This window comes from Amphiura filiformis, chromosome 13 (genome assembly GCF_039555335.1).
Source record: "Amphiura filiformis chromosome 13, Afil_fr2py, whole genome shotgun sequence".
Lineage (NCBI taxonomy): Eukaryota > Metazoa > Echinodermata > Ophiuroidea > Amphilepidida > Amphiuridae > Amphiura > Amphiura filiformis.
Genome location: NC_092640.1, coordinates 5,191,078 through 5,215,442, shown reverse-complemented (window position 1 = coordinate 5,215,442; position 24,365 = coordinate 5,191,078). Strand labels below are relative to the sequence as shown.

At 37.4% G+C, this 24,365-nt stretch overlaps 1 protein-coding gene and 1 long non-coding RNA gene across 2 annotated transcripts; both read left to right on the top strand.

Moving 5' to 3' along the window:
- Positions 1-14,626: 14,626 nt before the first annotated feature.
- On the top strand, positions 14,627-17,979 carry LOC140167172 (uncharacterized). Its single transcript, XR_011860974.1, has 3 exons — positions 14,627-14,693; positions 16,498-16,611; positions 17,788-17,979. It is a non-coding gene; the product is annotated as an uncharacterized lncRNA (long non-coding RNA).
- A 1,664-nt stretch (positions 17,980-19,643) lies between these two features.
- On the top strand, positions 19,644-21,994 carry LOC140168796 (adhesion G-protein coupled receptor D1-like). Its single transcript, XM_072192206.1, has 2 exons — positions 19,644-20,282; positions 21,656-21,994. The coding sequence occupies exons 1-2, from the start codon at positions 19,761-19,763 to the stop codon at positions 21,992-21,994; spliced, it is 861 nt and encodes a 286-aa protein (XP_072048307.1). The 5' UTR covers positions 19,644-19,760.
- Positions 21,995-24,365: the final 2,371 nt, after the last annotated feature.

The following is a 24,365-nucleotide window of genomic DNA, read 5'->3' as shown; positions in this document are numbered from 1 at the left end:
TCAAAATTGCAAATGTGTCCTCGGAATCTAAAAAATAGGGGTGTTTCAGAGTACCATTTTGTCCTTGTTTTGGAGTAAAAAAAGGGGGTAAAATTTCATGATTTGTCCTTGAAATCGACTGCGAAAGGGGGTAATTTGTACTTGTGGTAACGGTCCTACGCGCCCCCCTGCCAGAGAGTGACCCCACCGGGCCCACAAAACTCAAATTCAGTCTCCTTAAATCCACAATTTAAAGCTAATTCACTACATTATGAGCACCATAATGTGAACTCATGGAAAGCACATTTTCTCTCAAAAATTATTTGACACCGTATCCCGACACACGCAAATCAATGTTTTACCCGTGCTGTTTATGTAGACCCCTTCTAGATTAGTCTTGGCACTTCGTGAAGAAATAATCCATATTAAATGTCAAATCTGTATGAGTGTATGCAATCAAATAATCCTGTGTCACACACTGGGGTACCTTTGTGTTACATAGTAAAAAATGAAATGTTTCAAACATTTTACCTACACGTCTCATTTGAAGTGGTTCATCCTCCTGAGCATTTTGACACTTTTATTAATGGAAATTTGTTAAAAAATGAGAGAGTGCGGGCAAAAACAATCACAAAGTAGGGGAGATTTAACCCCACCTTTTTTTTTCTTTCACATTTACAATCATTCTGAGCAAGTATTAGTCTTTTAAATGACCTTCTGTGTTTATTTACTTGGTTCAGATGTCTGGAAGTTCATTTAGACATTATTTTACTAGATTCAAAATTTTAATGGGGGTTTTAGATCAAATTTACGATATGAATCCCTCTCCCTAATCCACCTCCCCCTAATCCACAACCACCCTTGGAACATTTCATGTCAAACGTCATAAGAAAATAATTAAAAATTTCTTTAAAACAGGATAAAAAACATGAGTAATATAGAATAAATTAGCCTCAATTTAAGACCTAATTGAATCTTCTAAGTGAAGGAATACTCAAGAGGCAGTGTTTTGAAATCCAAGCTGCACATCAAAATGTATAAACAAAACCACTTTTTGGGTACCCCAATATGACGCAGGATCATATGTTGGTTCAGCCGTATGGACCTCTGATTATAGTTGCTAGGTTTGTACTTTTATGTCTATTAAATAATTTTGTCTCCCGTTTATACCTGCATTTTCAGATATTGGTGAATGTGCAACTATTACCTGTTTCAATGGTGGCGACTGTATAGATAGTTTGTGTCCTTTGTCGGCCTCAGGTTTGTTAAGCTATTTTATAACTGCAGTATAATATCATTATTATTATTATTTCCATTATAATGCCATCACAATTTCCATTATAATGCTACGTTGTTATGTAACATTAAAGGGGATGATCGTAAAAATCATCAAAATTCAGATTTTACAGTCATGGACAAAAGTTTGGAATATTTTTATTTTTGTATCAAATGTAATCTTCAATCATATAAGGAACAGGTATATTGTTCTGGAGTAGGGCTCAGTTGAATTTAATTGACATATACCAATGTCCTTTGTCAATTAAACAAAGAATTACCCGAAGAAGCACATTACAAAGGAAGGATCACACAATTGCAGCTCTTTTGGCGGTCTCTTTGTATCACAAAATGAGAATAAAGACAGTAGCAAACTTTATTGTTCAAACAAAAACTTAAACTCTCACTGTGACATGTTCAGATAAGTCTTTTGTTGAGAAAACCCAACTCAATATTAGGTGTGTCCACCCCTTGCCAGCTCACGTACGCGACGTGGCATTTCTTCGACCAGGTTTGCCATGGTTCTTTGTGGAATATCTCGCCAGCAAGCAATAAGGGCGTGTCTAAGTTCCTGCAGGGTGATTAGTTAGTTGTCCATGTTATCTAACCTGCGAGATACTTTTGCCCATAGGTTCTTTAGGGTTCATATCCGGGCTCAAAGCCGGCCAGTCCAAGTGTTCTACATTCTCATTTTCAAAGAATTCCCTCACGCGTCGGGCTTTGTGCGCCGTGGTGTTGTCATCTTGGATCACGAAATTGTTCCCGAAGTCTCTTCTTGCAAACGGAAGCATAACTGCATCAAGAACATATGGGTATTGGTCCAGGTTCATGTATCCTTCTAGCATGTAGAGGTGTGATTTCGACCTACTGTGAAATGCTCCCCATACTGTGATTCCATTACCACCTCCCTGGACTCTAGACAGGATACGATCCTCAAGCAGGGCTTGACCAACCTGTCTTAGGACCTTGAATCGGCCATCTTGTCTGTAGAGGAGGAACCGGACCTCGTCACTGAAGATCACATTACGTCAGTGGCCTACTGTCAAATTCCTATGTCCTTGTGACCAACGCAAGCGCACATTCAGATGTCTTTGCAGAAGTATCGGCTTTCTTATTGGTCGTCTTACGGAAAAACCTGCACTAACCAGTTTATTGTTCACATGTTTCCTGGTAACAGGCCCGTTTATGGACCTCAGCCATTCTGTTCGTAACCGAGATGCAGGCTTCGTGCGGCCATTGCGGCAAAGTCTCTGGAGAGATCGGTCTTCACTGGCGGTTGTCTTTCGGGGCCGACTTAACCTTGGTCTATGTATAGTAGTTCCGGTTTTTCGACCTCTCTTCAAAATGTTAGAAACTGCACCTTGTGTAATTCCTAAAGTGGCACCAATATCCTTCTGTTTGTAGCCGCGATTACGTAAGTCAATGACGCGGGCGTATAAATCTGGGCTCAACTCGCACCCAATGATCAGAAATATCGTATACAACAGACAGATGCAACAAAGTAAAGATGGTTTCTACGCACGATAATCCAAAAGTCAATGTAACCTTATAACTGCGAAAAGGATGCCCGATTGTTCATCGGTCAGACAGGAGAGGCAATTGACCTACATTACGCAATGTGTGATATGGAATGGTACCTAAGATCTTGCCAGGCACCCATGATCCATTGTGCGTTGCTAACGGGTAATTGGTGGTAAGAAATCTTCACTTAAAACAGGGCTATGCAGTGGCGTACCGTGGCCGCCCCAACCCCGGGGGGCTGAAGAAGAAACAATGTTGCCGCCCCTTCCTTAACAGCCCGAAAAGGTTGACCCAATTTTTTCACGGTCGTTTGAAAAAGTGAAGAGCAAAAAAAAAAAAAAAAAAAAAAAAAGGATTTTAGGCGCTAGCGCCCTAAAACAACCTTTTTTCAAAATTTTGTATGCTTTTTCAATTTTTGGCGCCCTTTTTTCTTTGTTAATTCGTTTTGCCGCCCCTTTGTTTTTGCCGCCCCTGTTTTTGCCGCCCCTTCGTTTTTGCCGCCCCCTACTTTGACCCCGGGGGGCTGGCGCCCACAAAGCCCCCCCACAAAATACGCGCATGCTATGCAAAAAAACTTTTGTCCATGACTGTAGTATCTTTGTCATTGTCACAGATGCGCTAACATAGCCTGCTAGTGGTTCTGCCGAAAGCCAGTGTATTTAAGGCAAAATAAGGCATTTACATGAATCTATTATATACTGACAATATATAAATTAGCTACATAAATTTGAGCCTTCAACTCCGTCAATACTGCTGTTTTCTTCATTTTTTGCCAAATTGTTAATTTCAAAAATACCAAATGACAATTTGAATGACTAATCCTTCACTTTTATAAACAATTTTTTACACTTACGCTGGGATCACTGAATGGTACTTTAAATGCGTATCACTTGTTGGGAGTGAAATTGTACAAAATAATGCACGCGTACTGAAATATTGACGCGCGCGTCTATTGCATGAGCCCCGAAGGGCTAGTGCATTAAACGCAACAACATCTCAGTACAAGTGCATTTTGTGCAATTTCTTGAGCAACAAGTGATACGCATTTATTAACCTAATTCATACACGAGACAAAAAAACCAAAAAAACATGCAAAAAAATAAAAATATTCCAAACTTTTGTCCATGACTGTAGTATCTGTGTCATTGTCACAGATGCGCTAACATAGCCTGGTAGTGGTTCTGCCGAAAGCTAGTGTATTTAAGGCAAAATAAGGCATTTACATGAATCTATTATATACTGACAATATATAAATTAGCTACATAAATTTGAGCATTCAACTCCGTCAATACTGCTGTTTTCTTCATTTTTTGCCAAATTGTTTATTTCAAAAATACCAAATGACAATTTGAATGACTAATCCTTCACTTTTATAAACAATTTTTTTACACTTACGCTGGGATCACTGAATGGTACTTTAAATGCGTATCACTTGTTGGGAGTGAAATTGTACAAAATAATGCACGCGTACTGAAATATTGACGCGTCTATTGCACGAGCCCCGAAGGTCTAGTGCATTAAACGCAACAACATCTCAGTACAAGTGCATTGTGTGCAATTTCTTGAGCAACAAGTGATACGCATTTATTAACCTAATTCATACACGAGACAAAAAAACCAAAAAAAACCAAAAAAAATTTTCTTTTTCTTCAAGTGCCATCTTTTCTTGGCGTGCCTTTTCTTCCATTTCAAGTTTGTGTGCTCCATGTCTATTTTCTGTTGATCTATTTCCATTTTATTTTGTTCCATTTTCATTTTCTTCAGTTCTAAATGAATTTCTAGCTCTTTCAATTTAACTGCATCCCCACCAACTTCAGTTTCTAGTACCTCTTCCAATATGGATTAATCAAGAACTTCTTCCTGTACCAAACATCAATTAAAACATTCTTGATTATTTGTTTTCTATTAGCCTGCTTTACATTCAACTTGTAATATTTGGCAAATTCCGGTAAATCAGACTTTCTCAACGCATGAAACTTCTCCCAAGTTATATTTTCAAGAACCTATTCTGCATTGAACGTCATACTGTACTTTCTCTTTGAAACTCAGTAAATTAATATCAACTGTTTCTGTTACAGTGTGTTTCCCAAATCCCGGACAAGCCCCCAATTTGTTATGGTCACAAAAATGACCCAGGCCAAAATCACCTGCGTCCGAGTTCACGCAACAGCAAACACACATATACACTGTTTATTATATAACAACTTAATTACTATTCAATTAGTGCAGTATGGCTGTCAATCAACTAACAAAGCAATATCATACAAGAATCAATCTTAAAATTACTACAAGGAATACCTTTAGCTATATTTACTTAACCAAGCCTGGAGATCTTGATTGGCTGACTTTCTGATGAGATTCCGTTGATGGTGTCAGTTCGTGATCCAAGATCCTGTCTATCCAAAGTCCTGATGACTATATTTTCACTACCCTAGGTGCTATGCTAGTGTTCTCAAAATGGTCTTGTTGACCGTAAACTCCTCTCTCAGGAGATCTCTTGAGCAAGTTTTCTGCTCCACTGGGCAGTCAGATAACACACTATGTTAGTCCAGCAAAATACCACAGTTCGTTGATGGAGATATTTCAGTATGTCGCTTCTTTGATTCGTCAGCACAATCGAGCACTACCGTAAAACCCCGTCTACAAGGATATACCTAAGAAACGCCCTCAATAAAATTGGTTGCTTTTTGTATTTGGAGTTTGAGCAAATATATACTGGCACTGGGTGGCTATGCATTCCATCTAAGTATGTTGTAACACCAATCAATTGTATTGACATAATAACGACTGTTTCGTATATCAGGATCGTATAGCTCAATTGATAGAGCGTCAGACTTTGGAACTGAAGACATGCTGAAGAGAGCATGGTCCGGGCACCGGTTCCGTTTTTTCATTCTCGTTTAATTTTAACTTTTGACATGTTCTTTTTATCTTTCTTCAAATCTACCTTTCTACTTTTAATTTTAGGTGTGTTTTTGTTTTTGTTTTTTATAGTTTTTTTATAGTTTTTTTAGTAATTTTGTGGTTTTATAGAAACTAGTAAAAGCATTTATTCTAAATAATAGCGAAACCCACGGTTAGACAGATGTGTTGTAACTACTTGTCTGTCCTCGTCTTTGCAATAAAAACCTATGTTGCACCTTTGTGCCATCCCAATTTTTGAGGAATGGTAGGTAGGGTGCGTTTTTGGCTTAAGCACGATTTTGTTTCTACTTGAAATGATATCAAAATAAATATTGTTCTGTTGCCACAATAGCAGTTTTTTCAATACAAAAAATAGATGAGGAATAATAATTATTCCATATTTGAATCTATTGTCCCATCAAGAATAGAGTGTCTTCAAAAACTTCAATCAATTCATCTGACAAAGGAAACTATTCTGGTCATTCAATTTTGTTTTGCTTGCACCTGTTATATCACAGGCGTTGGTAGAGAAGGCACACTTCTCTTGTCTTCACCGAAGTAGTGATGTAAACACTAACATGATTAATTACCATAGCTAGCAATGGACATACACTGCCCGGGGGGGCACTCACATTTCCCAGCTATACGGGTATGTGCCGCGGCGACGACCCCCTTTTTCAGAGCCGCTGGCCGTTCCCTAGACCCCCTGAATTCCCCGCTGAATTCATTGATTGCCGCTCTTGATGACCCGATTTTTTTTCTAGCCGTTCGCTAGACTCACAGAATTCATCATCTCAGCTCTCATTGGCATGTTTTCCGTGCTACGTTTACAAGCCCAAAAGCTACTTTTTTGCAAGCCCAAAAGCTTCCTTCAATGGGGATTTTCCATCATTTTCTTCTCCATTTAACACATTGTAAGGAATAAGGTGAATTTTGGGCTCCTTTTTAGGCAACACTGGGCCAGTTTGTGATTGTTTTCAAAATGTAAACATCACTCGACCGAGCGAGCTGTGTGTGTGGTCATGACATTGAAAATCATCGGACTTTTCGGCTGATGGTGACATGAACATTTTGATGAATTGAGACCATCATTGGGAATAAAACTGGAAGTAAATATTATGACTGTAGTACCTCAAATATGTACACTTCATTGGCTGGCCCGAATAGTGAATTTAGAAGTGATTTTCGATCTATCAGCCTGGTGGAAAGACTGCCGAATTCTGCACACTTGACATTCATGGCTCCATTCATTCACATAAAAGTAATCATGTTTTTCTTCGCGGCAATATTGAGAAGGAAAAACAGTATAGATGGGTTTGCTCATCTTAATTCTCAGGTTTGCTTGTAGTAGGCCTACTGCTATAATTATTCAGTATGAGAAAGTAGGGCTATTTGGCATTTTTTTATGATCTGAATCTTATAGTACAAATCATACCTAGAATATTTTCTCAATTTGAATTTTATCCTTTCTAGATGATCCACCCAAAAATAATCAGACATCGTATAGAATAGATCCCTGTACTAAGGGAGCGATCGTTATTTATGGCAGGGGGGTAATGGGAAAATTTAGGGGGAACACAAAATTTTTTGGGGTCTTGAGAGGGGGGAACCTGAAATTTTTAGTTCAAAGTTCAAAGTTCAAATTTATTTTATCAATCAATATCATACATAGCATAGCATATATAATAATAACATTGAGTACAATAGATATAGTTTAATAAATATAATAGCAATTAATAATAAGAGTAAATTGCAATAATATTAACAAAAAGATATATTGATAATAATTTGTGATGGTTAATATAACTTGGATACATAATCTATGTAATATATAATATTACTGTTCATGACGTTAATATACAATATATAATAATATGTTTATATGTGGATATAGGCAATTTACAAATCAGATAATTTATCTTAGTTAATATAATAATTAATGTGGCTAAAATAATATTGACTGACGAGGACCCTGCTAAACGCATAGCGTGGAGCTGCAGGGACCTCAATAATTAATCAAATATAATTTATCATGTGTATAAACTGGTGACGGTATAGGGACAAAACAAAACAATACAATACAAGTTATCCGACTAGATTATAGAAAGCAAAGAAGGAAGAAGAAAGAAGAAAGAATAAGGATAATTGAGCGTAACAGAATAGGGACAGCTGAATGATTATGAGCACACATTACGGGGTAGTAGCATGGCTATAACAACCGATGAGGGTTTTTAAAACAATATTTAAATGAGGCTAAAGAACGGGAATTTTTATGTTTGAAGTAAGACTGTTCCAAACCAACGGACCTTGTGAACAGGATGTATTGCTTGCCAGAACAGTATTGGACGGTTCAATAAATGGGTCGTGAGCGTGTCTAGTGTCATAATGGTGGGACAGTGTTTGAACTTTAAAAAAATTGTTTTCAATGAGGTCAGTAGGTAAAAGGTCATGGTGAAATTGAAACATAAATGAAGAAAGTTGGATTTTATAAATATCATGAATTTTAAGGGTTTTTAAGGATGCGAAGAGTGGGTCTGTGTGGGCTAGCCAAATAGAATTAGTACATGTGCGAATTACCCTTTTCTGCAATCGAAAGAGTGGTTCAATATTGGAATTATTGGGATCAGCCCAAATCATTGCACCATATGACAAATATGGCAATACAAGGGAATTGTACAGAGTTAGAAGAGACTCTTGAGGCAAGAAGGGTCTGACCTTTCTAATAACTCCATTGTATTTAGAAATAATTTTAGAAACATGTTTAGTGTGAGAGGTCCATGACAAATTATGATCAATGAGTATTCCAAGGAATTTGGTGGTCTGAACTTTTGGATGGGTGTATTATTAATTTTAATATCAATTTCAATATCAGGTTTGTTATTATGTTTATTTTTGAAACTAATATAATTAGCTTTTTCAATGTTTAATGATAATTTATTTAGTTTAAACCAATTTGAAATATGATTAAGTTCATTATTAACTATTATTTCTAGTGTCTTAGGGTTTTGATGTGAGAAAAGGATATTCGTGTCATCGGCAAACAAAATAAAATGGGGTTCTTTAGAACAAAGTGGGAGATCATTAATATATAAAAGAAATAATAACGGTCCTAGAATCGATCCTTGAGGAACTCCGCAATTGATATCTGCAGGAGTAGAGAGGGCATTATTAAAGGAAACCTGTTGTTGTCTTCCAGATAGGTAGCTCTTAACCCAATCATTAGCAAGACCTCTGATACCATATTTATTGAGTTTGTCAAGAAGAATGTCATGGTTTATGGTGTCAAAGGCCTTGCTAAGATCTAGGAATATGCCAATTGTGTGAAGTTTGTTGTCCAGGTTGTCCGTTATTTTACAATAAAGTTCGTTAATAGCCATGTATGTGGATCTCTTAGGCCTAAAGCCAAACTGATGGGGAGTTAGAATGTTATGATGCTCAATGAAGTTAAAGATCCGTGCATAGACAATTTTTTCAAGGAGTTTGGAGATAGATGGAAGGATTGATATAGGCCTATAGTTGGTGACGTCATGTTTATTATCTGCTTTAAAATGGGTGTTACATTAGCATGTTTTAGTGCAGTAGGGACAGTTCCTGAGGCAATAGATAAATTGAAGATATGGGAGAGGACACCACAAATGGATGGAATTATTTGTTTTAGAAGATTATTACTTATGTCATCAGTTCCACTACTGTTGCTATTTTTTAAATCAGATGTTAATTTAACAAGTTCTTCTGGAGATGTAGGATGCATAAAAAGTGAATTGGGGTTTGAATAAGACGACAGGGGAGGTTTAAAGTCAGTAGGTGGATCAGATATCTTACTAGCAAGGTTGATGCCAATATTGGCAAAAAAATTATTAAAGTGTTCAGCAATAGTTTGATTATCAGTTATTCGTTGACCTTCATTATTGTTAAAGAAATCAGGGAATTTAGTTTTTTTATTACGACCAAGTAAATTATTTAAAGTTTTCCACATTTCTTTAGTATTATGTTTATTGTTTTCAATTTTTGAGGTGATGTGTAATTTTTACTAAGACGAAGTAGAAGGTTTAGATGGTTACGATAGTTTTTATATTTTAGTTTATTATCATTTGATGGGTTTAGAATGTAAGCTTTATATAACTTATCTTTTGTTTGGAGCGATTTAATTAGTCCTTTAGTTACCCAAGGTTTTTTGGGTGAGTTACGTTTAGATATTATATTAGTTTTAATTGGACAATGTATGTTCAGAAGTGTAGATAATTTAGAATTAAATCTGTTGTAGGCCTCGTCTGGATCTAGTATGTTGGTTAACTGATACCAATCAACAAGGGACAATGCGTTGTTTAGACCTTTGATATTGTTAGGTTTCATATGCCGTGTTTTCTTTATTACAGGTGTGCGTGGTACTGCGTTAGGCCTACATGTTTTTTGTTGGGTGAGGAAAATAGGAAATGGTCTGAAAGGTCGGTGACAATAATACCGGAGTTGATTTGGGATAAAATGTCATTGGTGAAAATGTTGTCAATCAAGGTCGCGCTGGTATGTCCATGGATGTTGGTTTTAATGCGGGTTGGTCGATCAATTGATGGGATAAAATCATGGGAATAAAGTATGTTAAGAAAGTCACTAACTTTGGGATCGGTATCATGTACGAGCAAATCTAAGTTGAAGTCACCCATCAGGTAACAGGGTTTTTTTCATTGGAAATGGTGTTCAGGGTATTGCTCAGTTGATCTAAAAAATCACTGTGAATAACGTACTCGGGTTTGTAAAGGATACCGATGATGGTTTTTGTAGAATTTTGGGACACCTCAATGAAGAGAGAATCGCAATCTGCACAGTCAAGGGAAAGGTCGGGTCTAAGGCAATAATTTATATCATTGTTGATAAAAAAGAGACACCACCTCCACGACGGTTTGGACGAACACAGTTCTCCCTTGAGTAATTATCAATGTCAATCAATGCAGCCTCATCTTCAGAGTTAAACCAGGTTTCAGAAAAACCATATATGTTAAAGTGATGGTCCAAGGAGGCCAAATAGTTAACAATGTCGTTGGAATGTTTGTTGAGACTGCATGCGTTATGGTGAAACAAGGACAGGGTACATGTATTGATAGGGGATCGTGAGTATTTATATTTTCATTGGTGTAGTACTGGCAAGGAATATCTTTGGGGCTGGTAACATCGGTGCTATCAAGAAACTTATCAAACGGGTGCAGAGAGCTGTCAAAGGCAAAGGGTTGGAAAATAGAGTTAGATAAGGAGTCGGACATAACAAGTATACAAAACAAATGAGCTAGGAGGGGGATTGTGAAGTTTTAAATGGAGAAATTGGGAAAACAAGGGGGAACTCGGAAATTTTGAGCGGACGGGAGGGGGGAACACGAAATTTGTTGTCGATATATTTTTTCCAAAACGCCCATTCCCCACCCTGCCGTAAATAACGATTGGTCCCTAATCTGGATTCAAGTGTGATGCCCAATGTGATGCAGACATTCTGCTTGGAATGATCCAGGTCCAGATGTTGAGATAAATTTAATTTATTTTTCATCCTGATATACTATTTGATGCACAATTTTTGACAAGAATCGAAATTTATTCTTTCGAAAATCTGTGGCAAAAATGCAACCAAAAAAAATTGAAAATTACCCTGGATCAGTTCTCGAGACCCCCATTGGCGGCTGATCAGTTCCCAAGACCCCCCTTTTTGACCGGCCAATCAGTTCCCTATACCTCCTTATTTGATGGGCGATCAGTTCCCTAGACCTCGAGTTCGAAACTGGCGGTGGCACACCCCTACCCAAAAAAAATGTGAGTGCCCCCCCCCCCGGGATACACTGTCGATGTGACGTAATTAATCGGATTAACTACCATAGCAATTGATGAATACAATTTCGAATATATAGCCCTGCACTTCATCGTTCACGTGGCACCTATGCATTAAACCATAGTTGTCAAAGAAATGCTAATCACTCGCCATGTAAGATTAGTATTTATGAAAAGAGTGGTATTCAATCTATGTTTGGTGACATACGCGCGGGTGATTAGTGCAATCTGCTTGATGGTAGTTATTGCGATTATTACGTCACTTCGACAGCGAATTGTAGTATAGACGAATCCAACAAGCCAAGTGATGGTCAGAATTTATTCGGCCATTATACGCTGGTGAAGTTGCGTAATTAATCGGATTAATTACCATAGCAATAGGTGAAAACAATTTTGAACATATCGCGCTGCGCTACAAGCAGGTTACACTCATCACCTGTACTGTGTATGTCTGCAATCATAGATTGAATACAATACTGGTCTTTTCAAAGATACTAATCTTACAGGTGCAGCATGATATGGTTCAATGAAGAGGTACCGCCTGAACGTATCAGTGTATAACGCGGTATATTCAAAAATTGTTTTCACCTATTGCTATGGTAGTTAATCCGATTATTACGTAACTTCGCCAGCGTATTGGAATAAAACAGGAGGATGTGAGTTCATAAGGGCAATGTCGGAGATTATAGGTCACAATCGATGTGGAGAGATGAGAGGTCCGACCAACAGCCATAGCGAATGGTTCATGTTCAACTAATTCCAGCGGACGGTCTGTGGCTAGTAAGGAATCGTCTTTGACCACATGCGCAGATCTGTCTCGTCAGGAAGATATTTAATATCCCGAATTTATAATAGGCCTATGCCTACCAGTTCCATCGTATAACCGATCTGCTAGAGAATATTTGTTACCATGTTTAATAAATTCGTATTTATCGTATAATAAAATGTAGCCAAATGTATATTATGTGTCACACGGTTTTCTGCTGAACCACTAGCAGGCTATGTTACCACATCTATGACAATGACAAAGGTGAATCTGATTTTTACGATCGTCCGGATGAGTAAATCACTGAATGGGTCTTTAGTTCCCTCCTCTCCTTATCCTGCCAATATTATATGAATCAAAGAAAAAAAAAAAAAAAATAAAATTAAACAAGAAAAAAAGACTAAGAAAAGAAACAATAAAAGAAAAACAATAGAATAAATTAAATGAAAAGTTTGAACAATATTTAGTTTATAAAAGTTTGTGTGACCGTGATGAGGCTCGAACTCACCATCTTCCGATCTAAAGAACCAAAGTCTTATGCCTTGCCAAGTGAGCTATGCTCGTGAGATGCGAAATAAAGATAAAATAATACATTGTATACCTGCTTGTGTCGGTAAATGATTTGCTCAAATTCCATAATGATATAATATTGTGGAGGGCGCTAGCGTGAAATATGCTATCATCACAGTCGCTACTATTCCTTGTAGACGGGTTTCTACGGTATTAGCTCTACTACCGCCTTTGGCGTATTGTATTGTATTCTCTCCGACACACAAGAATCGCGAACCGAAGTTTGAAGACTTCAATTATGTTAACTTTGTACCAATACTGGCTGACATAAATTTAACAGAGTTCCCTCTTAGAACTTCATACAGCTTCTCTAGATCATTTCCTATCCAGGCTTTATATATCATTTCTTATCATTCTAGAATTATCTTAACTATTTATGGCATATTACAACATTTAATCGTCCCATATGGCACATTACATTATTTCTTAAAATAGATCATAACATCACCACAAGCCAATCAGACTCCTTACTCTGTATACAGTAGTGTACCATGATTCTTGGCATAATGCCAGCACTTACCACCGTCGTAATTATGACCCTTCTATTCGATTCCATTATGTTCCGGACACTTCTACACATTACTAATTATGAATTTCTTGTTCATTTTAATCATTAGCATTCCAGAATATTCTATGAATCTTCAGAATATTCCAAATTCAAACAAGTGGAGATAAATATCAAAACAAGTGAAAATTAATGTTTGATGACAAACTGCATAACTTTTAATAAATATTATGGAATATTTTTGGGGACATAACATACAAAGCAGCGGTATGGATTGTTTAGACCATGTTAGGGCCGTAGTAGTCACAAAATGTACGTATGTGTGTAAACGACAGTATTTGCGTAACAGTTCAACAGTGGCAATAATGGAATCTCATTTTTTGATCAACAGTTATTATGCTCGATCATACTTAGTTTCAGATATGCGAGTACAGGATACGATTGTATTAACGCAATTGAAAGTGCAGTTAAAGGCCCATTCAGTGATTAGCTCATCCAGATGATCATAAAAATCATCAAAATTCAGATTGTCATAGACATGATAGATGTGGTAACATAGTCTGCTAGTGGTTTAGCCGGAAGCCGTCTATTTCAGACAAAATAAGGCATTATACATGAAATTGTAATTTATATACTGACAGTTTATAAATTAGCTACATGTATTTGAATGGGGCTTAAACTTCGTCAATACCGCTGTTTTTTCGTTTGTTTGCCAATTTTTTCATTTCAAAAATGCCAAATGATAATTTGAATGACCTATCCTTCACTTTTAAGTAATGTGTAAACAATTTTAAATTTTTCAACACTTTCGCTGGGATCACTGATGCGACTTTAATAGGGGAAACACCAGACACACATTGTAATTATTATTTTGTTGAGTTTTTCGCTAATTTACATTTCGTCTCCCTCATAACAAAACTGCCTAAGTCAGAGATGTATTCCGCAAGTTAATGAAGAATGCGGCTGGAAATTTGATTAATTACGTTTATTACTCAGAAAATCAAAATTGCAAATGAGAAACATGAGAATGACTTAGGTAGTTTTGTTATGAGGGTGACGAATTTTGAAAAATGCCAATTTAGACTGAGCTATAGGACACGCAGTCTTGATACAAGTTTGCATCGTCTGCATCACGAGATCGGCTAGTATCCACATTTGCGCAAATAAGCAGATTCATTATTAATTATACAGATAAGTGAGTTATCATACGTATACTGTAGAATCCATGCTTGTGTCAACTAGAAATACATTTTCTCCTTATCTTTTCAGATATTGATTTTCACATTAACTGCATTAATGGTGTCAACAGTAATGGTTATTTCTGTTGGTGTAAGCCAGGATGGTCTGGACTTCGCTGTGAAATTAGTAAGTTCTTTTCAATGGATGTAAATTAACATTTCCCCTTCCCCACCACTTACGGTACCGGGTCAACTTACTATTACTATTCCCTCTTCAATCTTTTGGCCGATTGCCAGGGCTTGATTTACCATTGGGCCAGATGGGCCCTGGCCCAGGGCCCCCAAAATTGCCCTGTGTACGTTCCTTTTAAGCCCCCAAACACCATGTTTTGGACCGAAATATGGTAATATTGCAAATATTTTCCTTGCATCGCGTGCACTAGCCCATTACACCGCAATATTTACCTTCATCTTGGGCTAAATAGTCTGAAATTGAAATCTTTCGCGCGCGCAGACGTCCTAGTAAAATCAGAACAATTATGCTCGTCACCCTCTAAACCAAAACTTGGCCACTTGAGCGCACATGTCTTCCTCACGGTGAGTTTGGGGCCTCCAAAATCTGACCTGGCCAAAGGTAAATCCGGCCCTGCCGATTGTAACCCAAATTGGTTTGAGAGGTTGGTAAATGGTAGAAGATTACAGGCAATATAGTATCACGCTGACGCAACCATACACAAAGAATATTTCTTGAATGCTGTTATGTTATAATTTTACCTATATTAGCCTTGATATTTTTACGTACTCTCTCCCCCTTACCCTAGCTATACCCAGTAAACACAAAACGTTTTCGACATCATTCGCAAAAGGTTAGAAAAGGTTGCCAGAAAACGTTTAAATGTCGGGTTATATAAAGGACATAATAAAGGGTATAAAACGTTTTCATAACATTCAAAAACATTTGTTGATAACCTACTGCAAATATTATAATACCGTAAACGCCTGATGGTGCATCTGGGCTCCTTTGGCTTGGGGTAAAATTCACGTACAAATAGAGAGCTCCCTCCTCTAAAATTAAGTGTATGTGCCCTTATTTGCTAGTGATAGGGCACTTTTAGTTTGTGTCTAAAATTCCAGTTATGTCATGGGAGCCCATAGCGCCATTAGGCGAATGTTTACGGTATAATGTTATTTAAGTGTTGACAAAATATTTGCCAAAACTGTTTGCAAAAAATGTTTTACAATAACGTTTTGAAAACATTTTTAAAATAAACATCTCAAAAAGTAACTAACCCCCTTAAATAATGACCATTATTCAAAAACAGGCTACTGTATTAAAATCTGTAACATGCATTGGAAGTAGAATTTATTTCTGCACATTTTGACACATCGTTTGTAGCAATTGACTAAATATTGACGTCACAGCGTATATTTAAATCAATGTAACCCAAGATTTGAGAGTTGCAGTAAATTGTATTGATTTTGTATTCAGTACAATGGAAGGAAATCTGTGTAATGATATCTGAGTGTTTTTGTATTGTTGGTAAGTACAACTTTCAAATCTGGACCTCATTAAATGGACCGGTATTTTATTGTTTTCTAGGCTATCGTATCAAATGAGGTGTCAAAATGCGCAGAAATAAATTCTGCTTCCACCGCATTTGACAGATTTGTAATACAACAGTCCCTTTTTGAACAATGGCCATTATTTAAGGGGTAGTTACTTTTTGGAGATATTTATAATTGTAGCGTGTTTTCATACCAAACGTTTTAAAACGTTTCCATGACCTTTGTATAACCCGACAAGCCCCGACATTTAATGTTATTAAAACGTTTTTATTTCAACCAAAACCCAAATATAATGTGTTTAAAACGTGTTAAAACATTTTTGTGTTTGCTGGGTACGTCCTGTATGTAGCAAGAAGACCGGGCAAGAAGATTAAACTCATGTCCAATATCTATTTAAGTTATCAATCAATTTTCTTATTTCTCAGATATCAATGACTGTGCTCCTAACCCTTGCTTAAATGGAGGTACATGCCGTGATGGAATCAATCAATTCACTTGTAACTGTGTGTCAGGTTTTACTGGTTCCAGATGTCAACTGGGTAAGTAAAAATAATGCTTAATATTAGGCAAGTTGTTATCTTTATAATTAACAATTGGAAATTTTTACGTGACAAAACCAGTCAGTTTATACTCACTTAATATTTTGTCCATCTCGTCTGAGCACTTCAACAGATGTGAGCATTTGATCCACTTTCCCGGGAAACAGACTTCCGGTTGTGTGTAGCCTTATTTTCAGTCTTCAAAAGTGGGTCATATGCGTGATGAAATATGTGCCTTCTTCAGGCTGTTCATGGTCAAGTGCAAAACCTAACCGATCATCTCAACAAAGTTGGCAAAATAGACAGTATAAACATGATTAAATTCACTTGCGAGGAAGAGAAAGAAGGGACGCGCTAATTGTTCGGAAACCTGACGGTTCGGTAAAGCTCCTGGTATACAGGAAACCAATTTACACCGTCCAATATCTCAGTTTTAACTCAGAACACCCTCCATCAGAAAATGAGTGTAGTCCGAAGGGTAATGATTCTAAATGTGTAACCACTGTGGTGTGTGCAATTCAACTAGAGTACTTTTTATGCGATGATCAGGAAGAGCGGTAGGCTAGTGCAAAAGGTCTTCGTTTGTATGAATCATATTTATGTTAGTAATAAGTGCTTTATAAATGGGTGTGTGTAGGATTGTGTTGTTGCGTGTCCATATTTGACATGATTTAGCTAGGTCTGCATCATGGATTTTGTTTGTTAGTTTGTTTTGGTATGTTTTTAACAACGACAGTTTAAATTAAATGTATTACTTCTGATAGTTGATAACCTCCTCAATACTTAGAGCTTGTCTGATCAATTTTCACATTCGAGCGTAGCTTTGCTGCTAATCGATAAATGCTTTTATGGCCATTGGCAAGTATGAGACATATTTGATATATTACCTAGTCGAAAAAATATTACTCTTTTGAATTTCACAATTGATTTGAATTAATTTTCCACTCTGTGTCAGAATCAATTTTTAATAATAGTTGCGTTTTTTTAAAAATATTCTGGAAAGGCCTTTATCAATTAAAAATTAAAAATAGTCCTACATTGTATCTTGCAAGTGAATTGGTATTATACACAAACAAACAAACAAACAAACGCACACACACCCTTACATAAACAATAAACAATCGATATTTTTCTGTTTTAAATTTATTGAAATTCTTTCCATTTCTATTTTTTCAGATACAGCAATCGAAGTTAACAACATAACCGTACCTGTCTGTGCCCAGAAACACTTGTGTGGATCAATAGGGTGTTCAGGAGGCGACCAAACCACTGCGATATTTTGTCACTGTGATAAAGCTTGTACCTTTTTCGACGACTGTTGCGTAGACTACAAAGATGAATGTTCACATGATCAACAGAATGAATTTCAAAGTATGTTACAGTCACGTGATTTAGCTACAGCCGATAGAGAGTGTGTTACTGTAAACATAGATCCTAGTACGAGGATTTTGTCTCTAGATGGCATTCTTTTTAGCGACGATAGTTATTGGATGGTTTCAAAATGTAGCAAGGATCTTAGTGCTGTGAGTAAAAAGTGCCAGGAACCGGTGTGTAACGATACGTTGTCAACTGTACCAGTGATTGACTCGTTGGGAATCACTTACAGAAATGTCTATTGTGCCATCTGTCACAATGTTCGTACATCAGAACTAACTGCATGGGAAACGAATTACGATTGCTTATTTTTGCCCCCTGACCTAAATGGAATTGATGTGAACTTCTTATGCAGCAGCGCTTGTCGTTTGATTATGAATCCTCCGGCAGCAGGAAGAAAATGTGATCCACGTGTGCTATCCAGATGTGTTAGTGAAGGCGATGAAGCTCTCGAAGGAGGTTGCGAAACGTACACGGCTATGATTGATGTATGGGGTGTTTTATATAGAAATCCTCATTGCTTTTTATGTAGTTTATCTGATAAGGATGTAACCTTTGATGATTACGATGTGAATTGCGGAGGCACACACTTTCCGATGTATACTGTACCGCGTCCTGAACCACCGTGTTGTGATTCGGTTGACCCGGGTGATCCTCCTTGGCCAATCGGCCTTCCCCTGTCAGTAGTCCTAGATTTCAGCTCCTCCGGTGGGGGGAGTAGCGTCAAAATTTTACATTATACTGATATCATCATAGAAACCACCATTGCATGTCCGGAAGGCGAGGTATATCTTGAGCATCGAGATGCTAGTTGGAATTGTATACCTGTGAGTTGCGAAGACGGACTCAAACTCCATGATGGGAAATGTTTACCGAAATCTTCCAATTTGACGTGTGGAAGTGTTGAGGTAAATACTACGATTATTACTCTAACAGTAACATTGCACACGGGAGCCTGTAAAGATAATTGGTTCAAAAATATTAGCGAAGAGATATTGCCACACTTATTAGGTACGGATTTATTAGATGATGTCATCATTTTAAATGTGTCCACAACATGCAATGATGCTTGGAAGAATTCGGCTGATATCTTGTACACGGTTAGTGGTACAGCAGATTTGTTGGAGATGGTTCAAGATCGCCTCGCAGTTTATGAAACAAGAAACTCATTGCAATTCTTTCCGCAAATTTCAAGTAGTATGATAAGTAAACTTGAAATCACCAAAAGTTGTTTGGAATCAGATTTAAAATACACATGTGACACGGAATGGATATCGGAAAATGATCATACACTTTTAATTCAAAATGGCAGCTACGTTGTCTTTCTGAACAAATCTTTAGAATGGATAACACCAAATGGTGTTGAATTTAGAGTACGCTATCTAACTGATAACGAAACCAACAAATTCATCAAGGATATTGAGATCAAAATTTGCCACTTGGACAGCTACCTCAGTTGCCCATATATAAGAATGAATGTGTCCTTATTTGGAAATTGGAATTCTTCAGATGGAATGATAAAATACATCCCCAACGGTCATGTTTTAAAAGCAACAGAGTACGTCATAACTTCAAATGATGACATTTTAGTGTGTAATTTCCTCAACCAAAGTGCGGCGCGTAATGTAACGCATACCAAGACGTTTTTTGAATATTCAAATGCGCAAACCATTGTAAGCATCGCCGGGAGTGTGTTGTCACTGATTGCTGTGATATTAACGTTTCTTACTTACGCCGTATTTGCTAGTCTTCGTAACCGTGCTAGCCGCCTCATCATGAACCTTATTGGCGCTCTCTTTTTTGGTCAAGTTTTACTTCTTTTTGGTGGCAACAAAACTAACAACGAAAACGCTTGTACGACTATAGCTGCGATGGCACATTACGCGTGGCTTGCAACATTTGCCTGGATGAATGCTTTAGCATTTGATTTAGATAGAACATTTGGTAATGCAGATAATTTACAGAAGGTTAGCGTAGGAAAGAAGTCTATGTTTCTGTACATGATATATGCATGGGGCTCACCTTTCCTAATTATCATACCGTGTCTTGTTCTTCATTTCTGCCAATGTACCCAATTCAATTTCAAGTACGGCAGCGCCAGTGCTTGTTGGATAAGCGATGGTACGGCAAACCTACTGACATTTGGTGTTCCAGCTGCTATCTTCTTACTTGTTAATGCCATTTTATTCGGACACACCGTTGTTGGTATACGATCTACCAAAAGGGCAACTGCCAGGCTTCATCAGGATACGTCAACATTGAAACGAACTACACAAGAACTTCTTATTTATATAAAGGTAAGACCCAATAAGGTAATGAAAATTTAACAGTTAGAAGTAGCGAAAGCTAGTATGTTGATTTAGTTTGATCTTTTATTTCCACCAAATCTTACTCCCTGACGTAGATACCGAAATTTTGATTTGGACGAATCGCGCCTGAGTGCGATTAATGAATTTGACCAAAAGACGAATCGTATACTAGAGCTGTACAAATCAGGTTGATTTATAGTATTGTATAGCTGGAAACCCCGAATTTTCTATATTGAAAATCCTATATTATTATATTTGATACCAATGGACGCTATAGATATCTTCTATCTAGTGATACTATTATATATGTACAAACATTCCTTACATGATTTCGCTATAGCTTAATAATGTGAGTGCGCCCTCGTGAAATCCCAAAGATTATACCCAAAATATAGGCCATGATGTTGTTAATTTTGCTTTAAAATCCTCGAATTTTTGCTAAATATTACAGGGATGACTATTTATAACTTACGCTCGTATATATTAAATTTAAAGTCTAAAGCTTTAGGACAACCAGTAATTTCTACACAAAAGCCTCAAATCAAGAACTGCGTGATATGGTTTACACGCAGTTGAATGCGTATTCGACCTCGTATACAACTCTGCGCGCAGCGATAGAAACATTTTGGATTTAGCATAAAACCGAATAGTTGTAAATACCCGTTTGGATGCATAACATACAAGTATTACAAATAATTCGTGCACATTCACTTCTATAATATACATTTCAAATAAGTGCTCAAGAATGTTCTCAATTTTTAGAAGGACCAATGGAATGGTACCAAGATTTTCAAACACCGTTTACTCAGAACAGCAATTTTGCATAACGATATGTAAGAAGTATCAGGGGCAAGCTCATTGCTCATGCTTGCTTCCTAGATTATCGAGCATGTTATTTTTACTATTTGACGAAATAGCTTTCTTCAAAGTAGCTTTCTCAAAATAGTCAGAACTGCATAAACTGCTCACGTGCACAACAATAGGTAATATAAAACAGTGTATCAAAAATTAAATCTTAGCATCAATTTTGTGAGAGCGATGTACAATCAACTAGCAATCAAAGTTTCTAGATGTTATCGTAGGGGCGTTGGGAAAAAATGTCTATTCGTCGCTTTTGACATTGGGGCGTTACCATGAACATGTTGACACACTTTTAAATCATGAAGTGTTTCGAATCGTGTTCATTTAGAAATGTATTTACCCATGTTTAGGTAAGGTGGTGCTAAATTTGGGAAAGTAATTTAAAAAATACGGGATGCCGTGGATGACATTGTAGCGTTTTAAGAAACAAATATTTACGCGGGAAGTTCTTCTCGCAATCATGTTCTGTGACTAATATTGTACCGTCTGTTTGTTTTCAGATTGCTAGTCTTATGGGGTTCACCTGGATATTTGGCTATGTTGCCGCGTTTACTGGCATCGAGGCTCTATGGTACATATTCATCATTCTCAACTCACTCCAAGGAGTGTTTATTTTCATATCCTTTATGTGCAATCGTCGAGTAGGATTGTTATGGAGTGAAAAGCTTAGGCTCACTGGTATGATAGCAACGCAAAAGTCCTCAACAAGTGGCACAACAGACAGGCATCGAGCTTCGTCTGCTCCTGGAACACAAATGACAGGGTATTGTTCAAGTACGCAATCTGATCTCCATCAAGATGGTAGTGAACAACAGTTGAAAGTAGAAATGAAAGTTTAAAGTGAGGCAGACCCTTTGCTAAACTCTTGTCAAGTAATAGGCAAAATTGAGTATTGTATAGTTGTGTTGTTAGTTATATGTTACGTGATATAATTAAGGCTTCTAAGAGTTGGAATATACTTTCGCAGCGTCATATGCGAGCAAGTCTGGGGAGACACGTCGGGGTTTTCGCAAAACTGAAAGTGGCACGAGCTGAAGGGGTATCGTTAAAAGGGGGGTCCGTTGTGGGCCATACGCCGTAAAAGTGCCTTTTGCCCATCTTGGTCCCAGAGGTCAAAGGTCATGGGCCTCAGGGGTCAAAATGTAAAAATACAAAGCATGCTATTTCTCATCAAATAAAGCAGGGTCAGAGTGCTGAGTTGGTAGACGGATAGCTTGAGGGGTATTCAATATTTACAAGTATACATTAACCCCATATGTCATATATTTTGGGCCCCAGGGCCTAAATGTTAAAATATGGGGCAATAGATTGACATGGCTATCTCTAAAACTACAAGGCACTACATGTAGGGCTCCTATGCCTTAATTTGTAGATGTGCCTTTTCTTCATTTTCTCAGCAAATAAGTAGCAACAAGGTTCAGATTTAGTACACTAATATGTCTTCAGCATTATATTGTTATATGTATATATGAGTCCCATGTGTTACATAATATTGTCCCCATGGCCCCAAACGCTAAAACATAGGGCCGACCGTTACTCAGTAAATAAAGCAACTACAATGCCCAGCTTGAGTCTACTGATAACACTTGAGAATTATACTTCAACATATGTACATGAGCCCCACAAGTCAAATATTATGGACCCCATGGCCCCAAATGTTAAAACAAAGGGATGGCCGTTTCTCATCAAATAAAGCAGCTTTAGAACTCAGTCAGAATGAGCAATATCGGGTTACTCTTGAGCTGATATTATTGAAATCAAGGGAGCATACCCGTATGGCCATCTTGTGTAAAATTATACTCAAATGCCCTCCATCAGTCAAATTAAACAAAATTTTGTTTAATTTGACTGATGGAGGGCATTTGAGTATAATTTTACACAAGACGGTCATACGGGTATGCTCCCTTGATTTTGCACCGTGCAGCTCCGATAGACCCCTGAATTTGACCAAATCATTTCGCTGACTGACAGACCCTTCGCTTAACGTGTATTTATCAGATCCCGGGTCTTTTCGAAATTAAATACGTTTTGTTTTCTCATATTTCACCTACCCACCTATCCATCCACAACCCCAATACCCCGGACACAATACTTCACCACTTCCCAGAAACCGGAACCTCATGACAAATTTAGTATGAAACCGTCGACCCAATCGGTTTACACTCAACCGTGGACTAAATTCAATATACCCTCCAAAAGAGAACGTATTTTTACGCTATTTGCACTCTCTTTATCTCTTTAGTAGAGAGCGTGTACGTCCACGATTTGTTGTATGTCGACGGTTTATCGGATACTAAGGATTTATAAAAGCGCTTTGGATAAAAACATCATAAAGTAATTTACATGTCTCTTGTGGGCTCCTCTAACCAGTAATATAAAAAGAATAAGTTCAAATATTCCTCACATGATGTCACTATAACGTAATAATGTGAGAGCACCTTCGCAAAACTGGGAAATCTCAGAAAGTTATGCATAAAATATTGGTTTAAAATCTTAGGAACATTTGAAGTCATATAGCTTTCTCTCGATCCTCCTGCATGCTATATGCACATGAATAGAGTAGTGTATAATATTGTATATACCACTCGAGTGTCTATTCTTTTGTAATCTCGGTGGAAATATTTCGATGGCCTATATTTAAGCCTAGGTTATTTCGAAAACTAAATCGAAAACGCTTTCAAATGTAGATTGACTTGTTCGATCTCTGCTTGCGAAATTAAAAAACCTCTTTTGTATAGTTTGATCAGGGCAACTTCAACCTGATTTCCTGCGGTCACACGATTATGTAACAAATTGAGATGAAAACAGAAACGGCTTTCTAAAATTTTGAAGTTTCTAACAAAGGGTACGGACAAAGGTATTGGTAATGACGTCAGTCAAGAGCTTAGGCAGGATAATAGGAAACCACGTGATCAAAACCAAAACCAATACCAAACCATATCATTTGAAACGACCGATTGTCATCTGAAGACGTAAACGAAAATGAAAACAGAAACGGAAGACATAAAAAAGACTCATAGCTTTTCCTCTGATGCTCACTGTTGTATGTAGACCGCGGCCTTCAGTATAATATATTTCGGCTATTATAGCATTAGAAAAGGGTAGTACCTTATACAGCCTGTCTCAAAAAAATGACCTGTTGGAAGAGATATTAGACAAAATAATGCACGCGTGCTGATGTTGATGCGTCTAATGCATGCGCCCCGAAAG

Coding starts and splice junctions, on each gene's coding strand:
- LOC140168796 (XM_072192206.1), top strand. CDS start 19,761: ATGAACCTTATTGGCGCTCTCTTTTTTGGTCAAGTTTTACTTCTTTTT. Junction 20,283..21,655: donor AACTTCTTATTTATATAAAG/GTAAGACCCAAT, acceptor GTTTGTTTTCAG/ATTGCTAGTCTTATGGGGTT.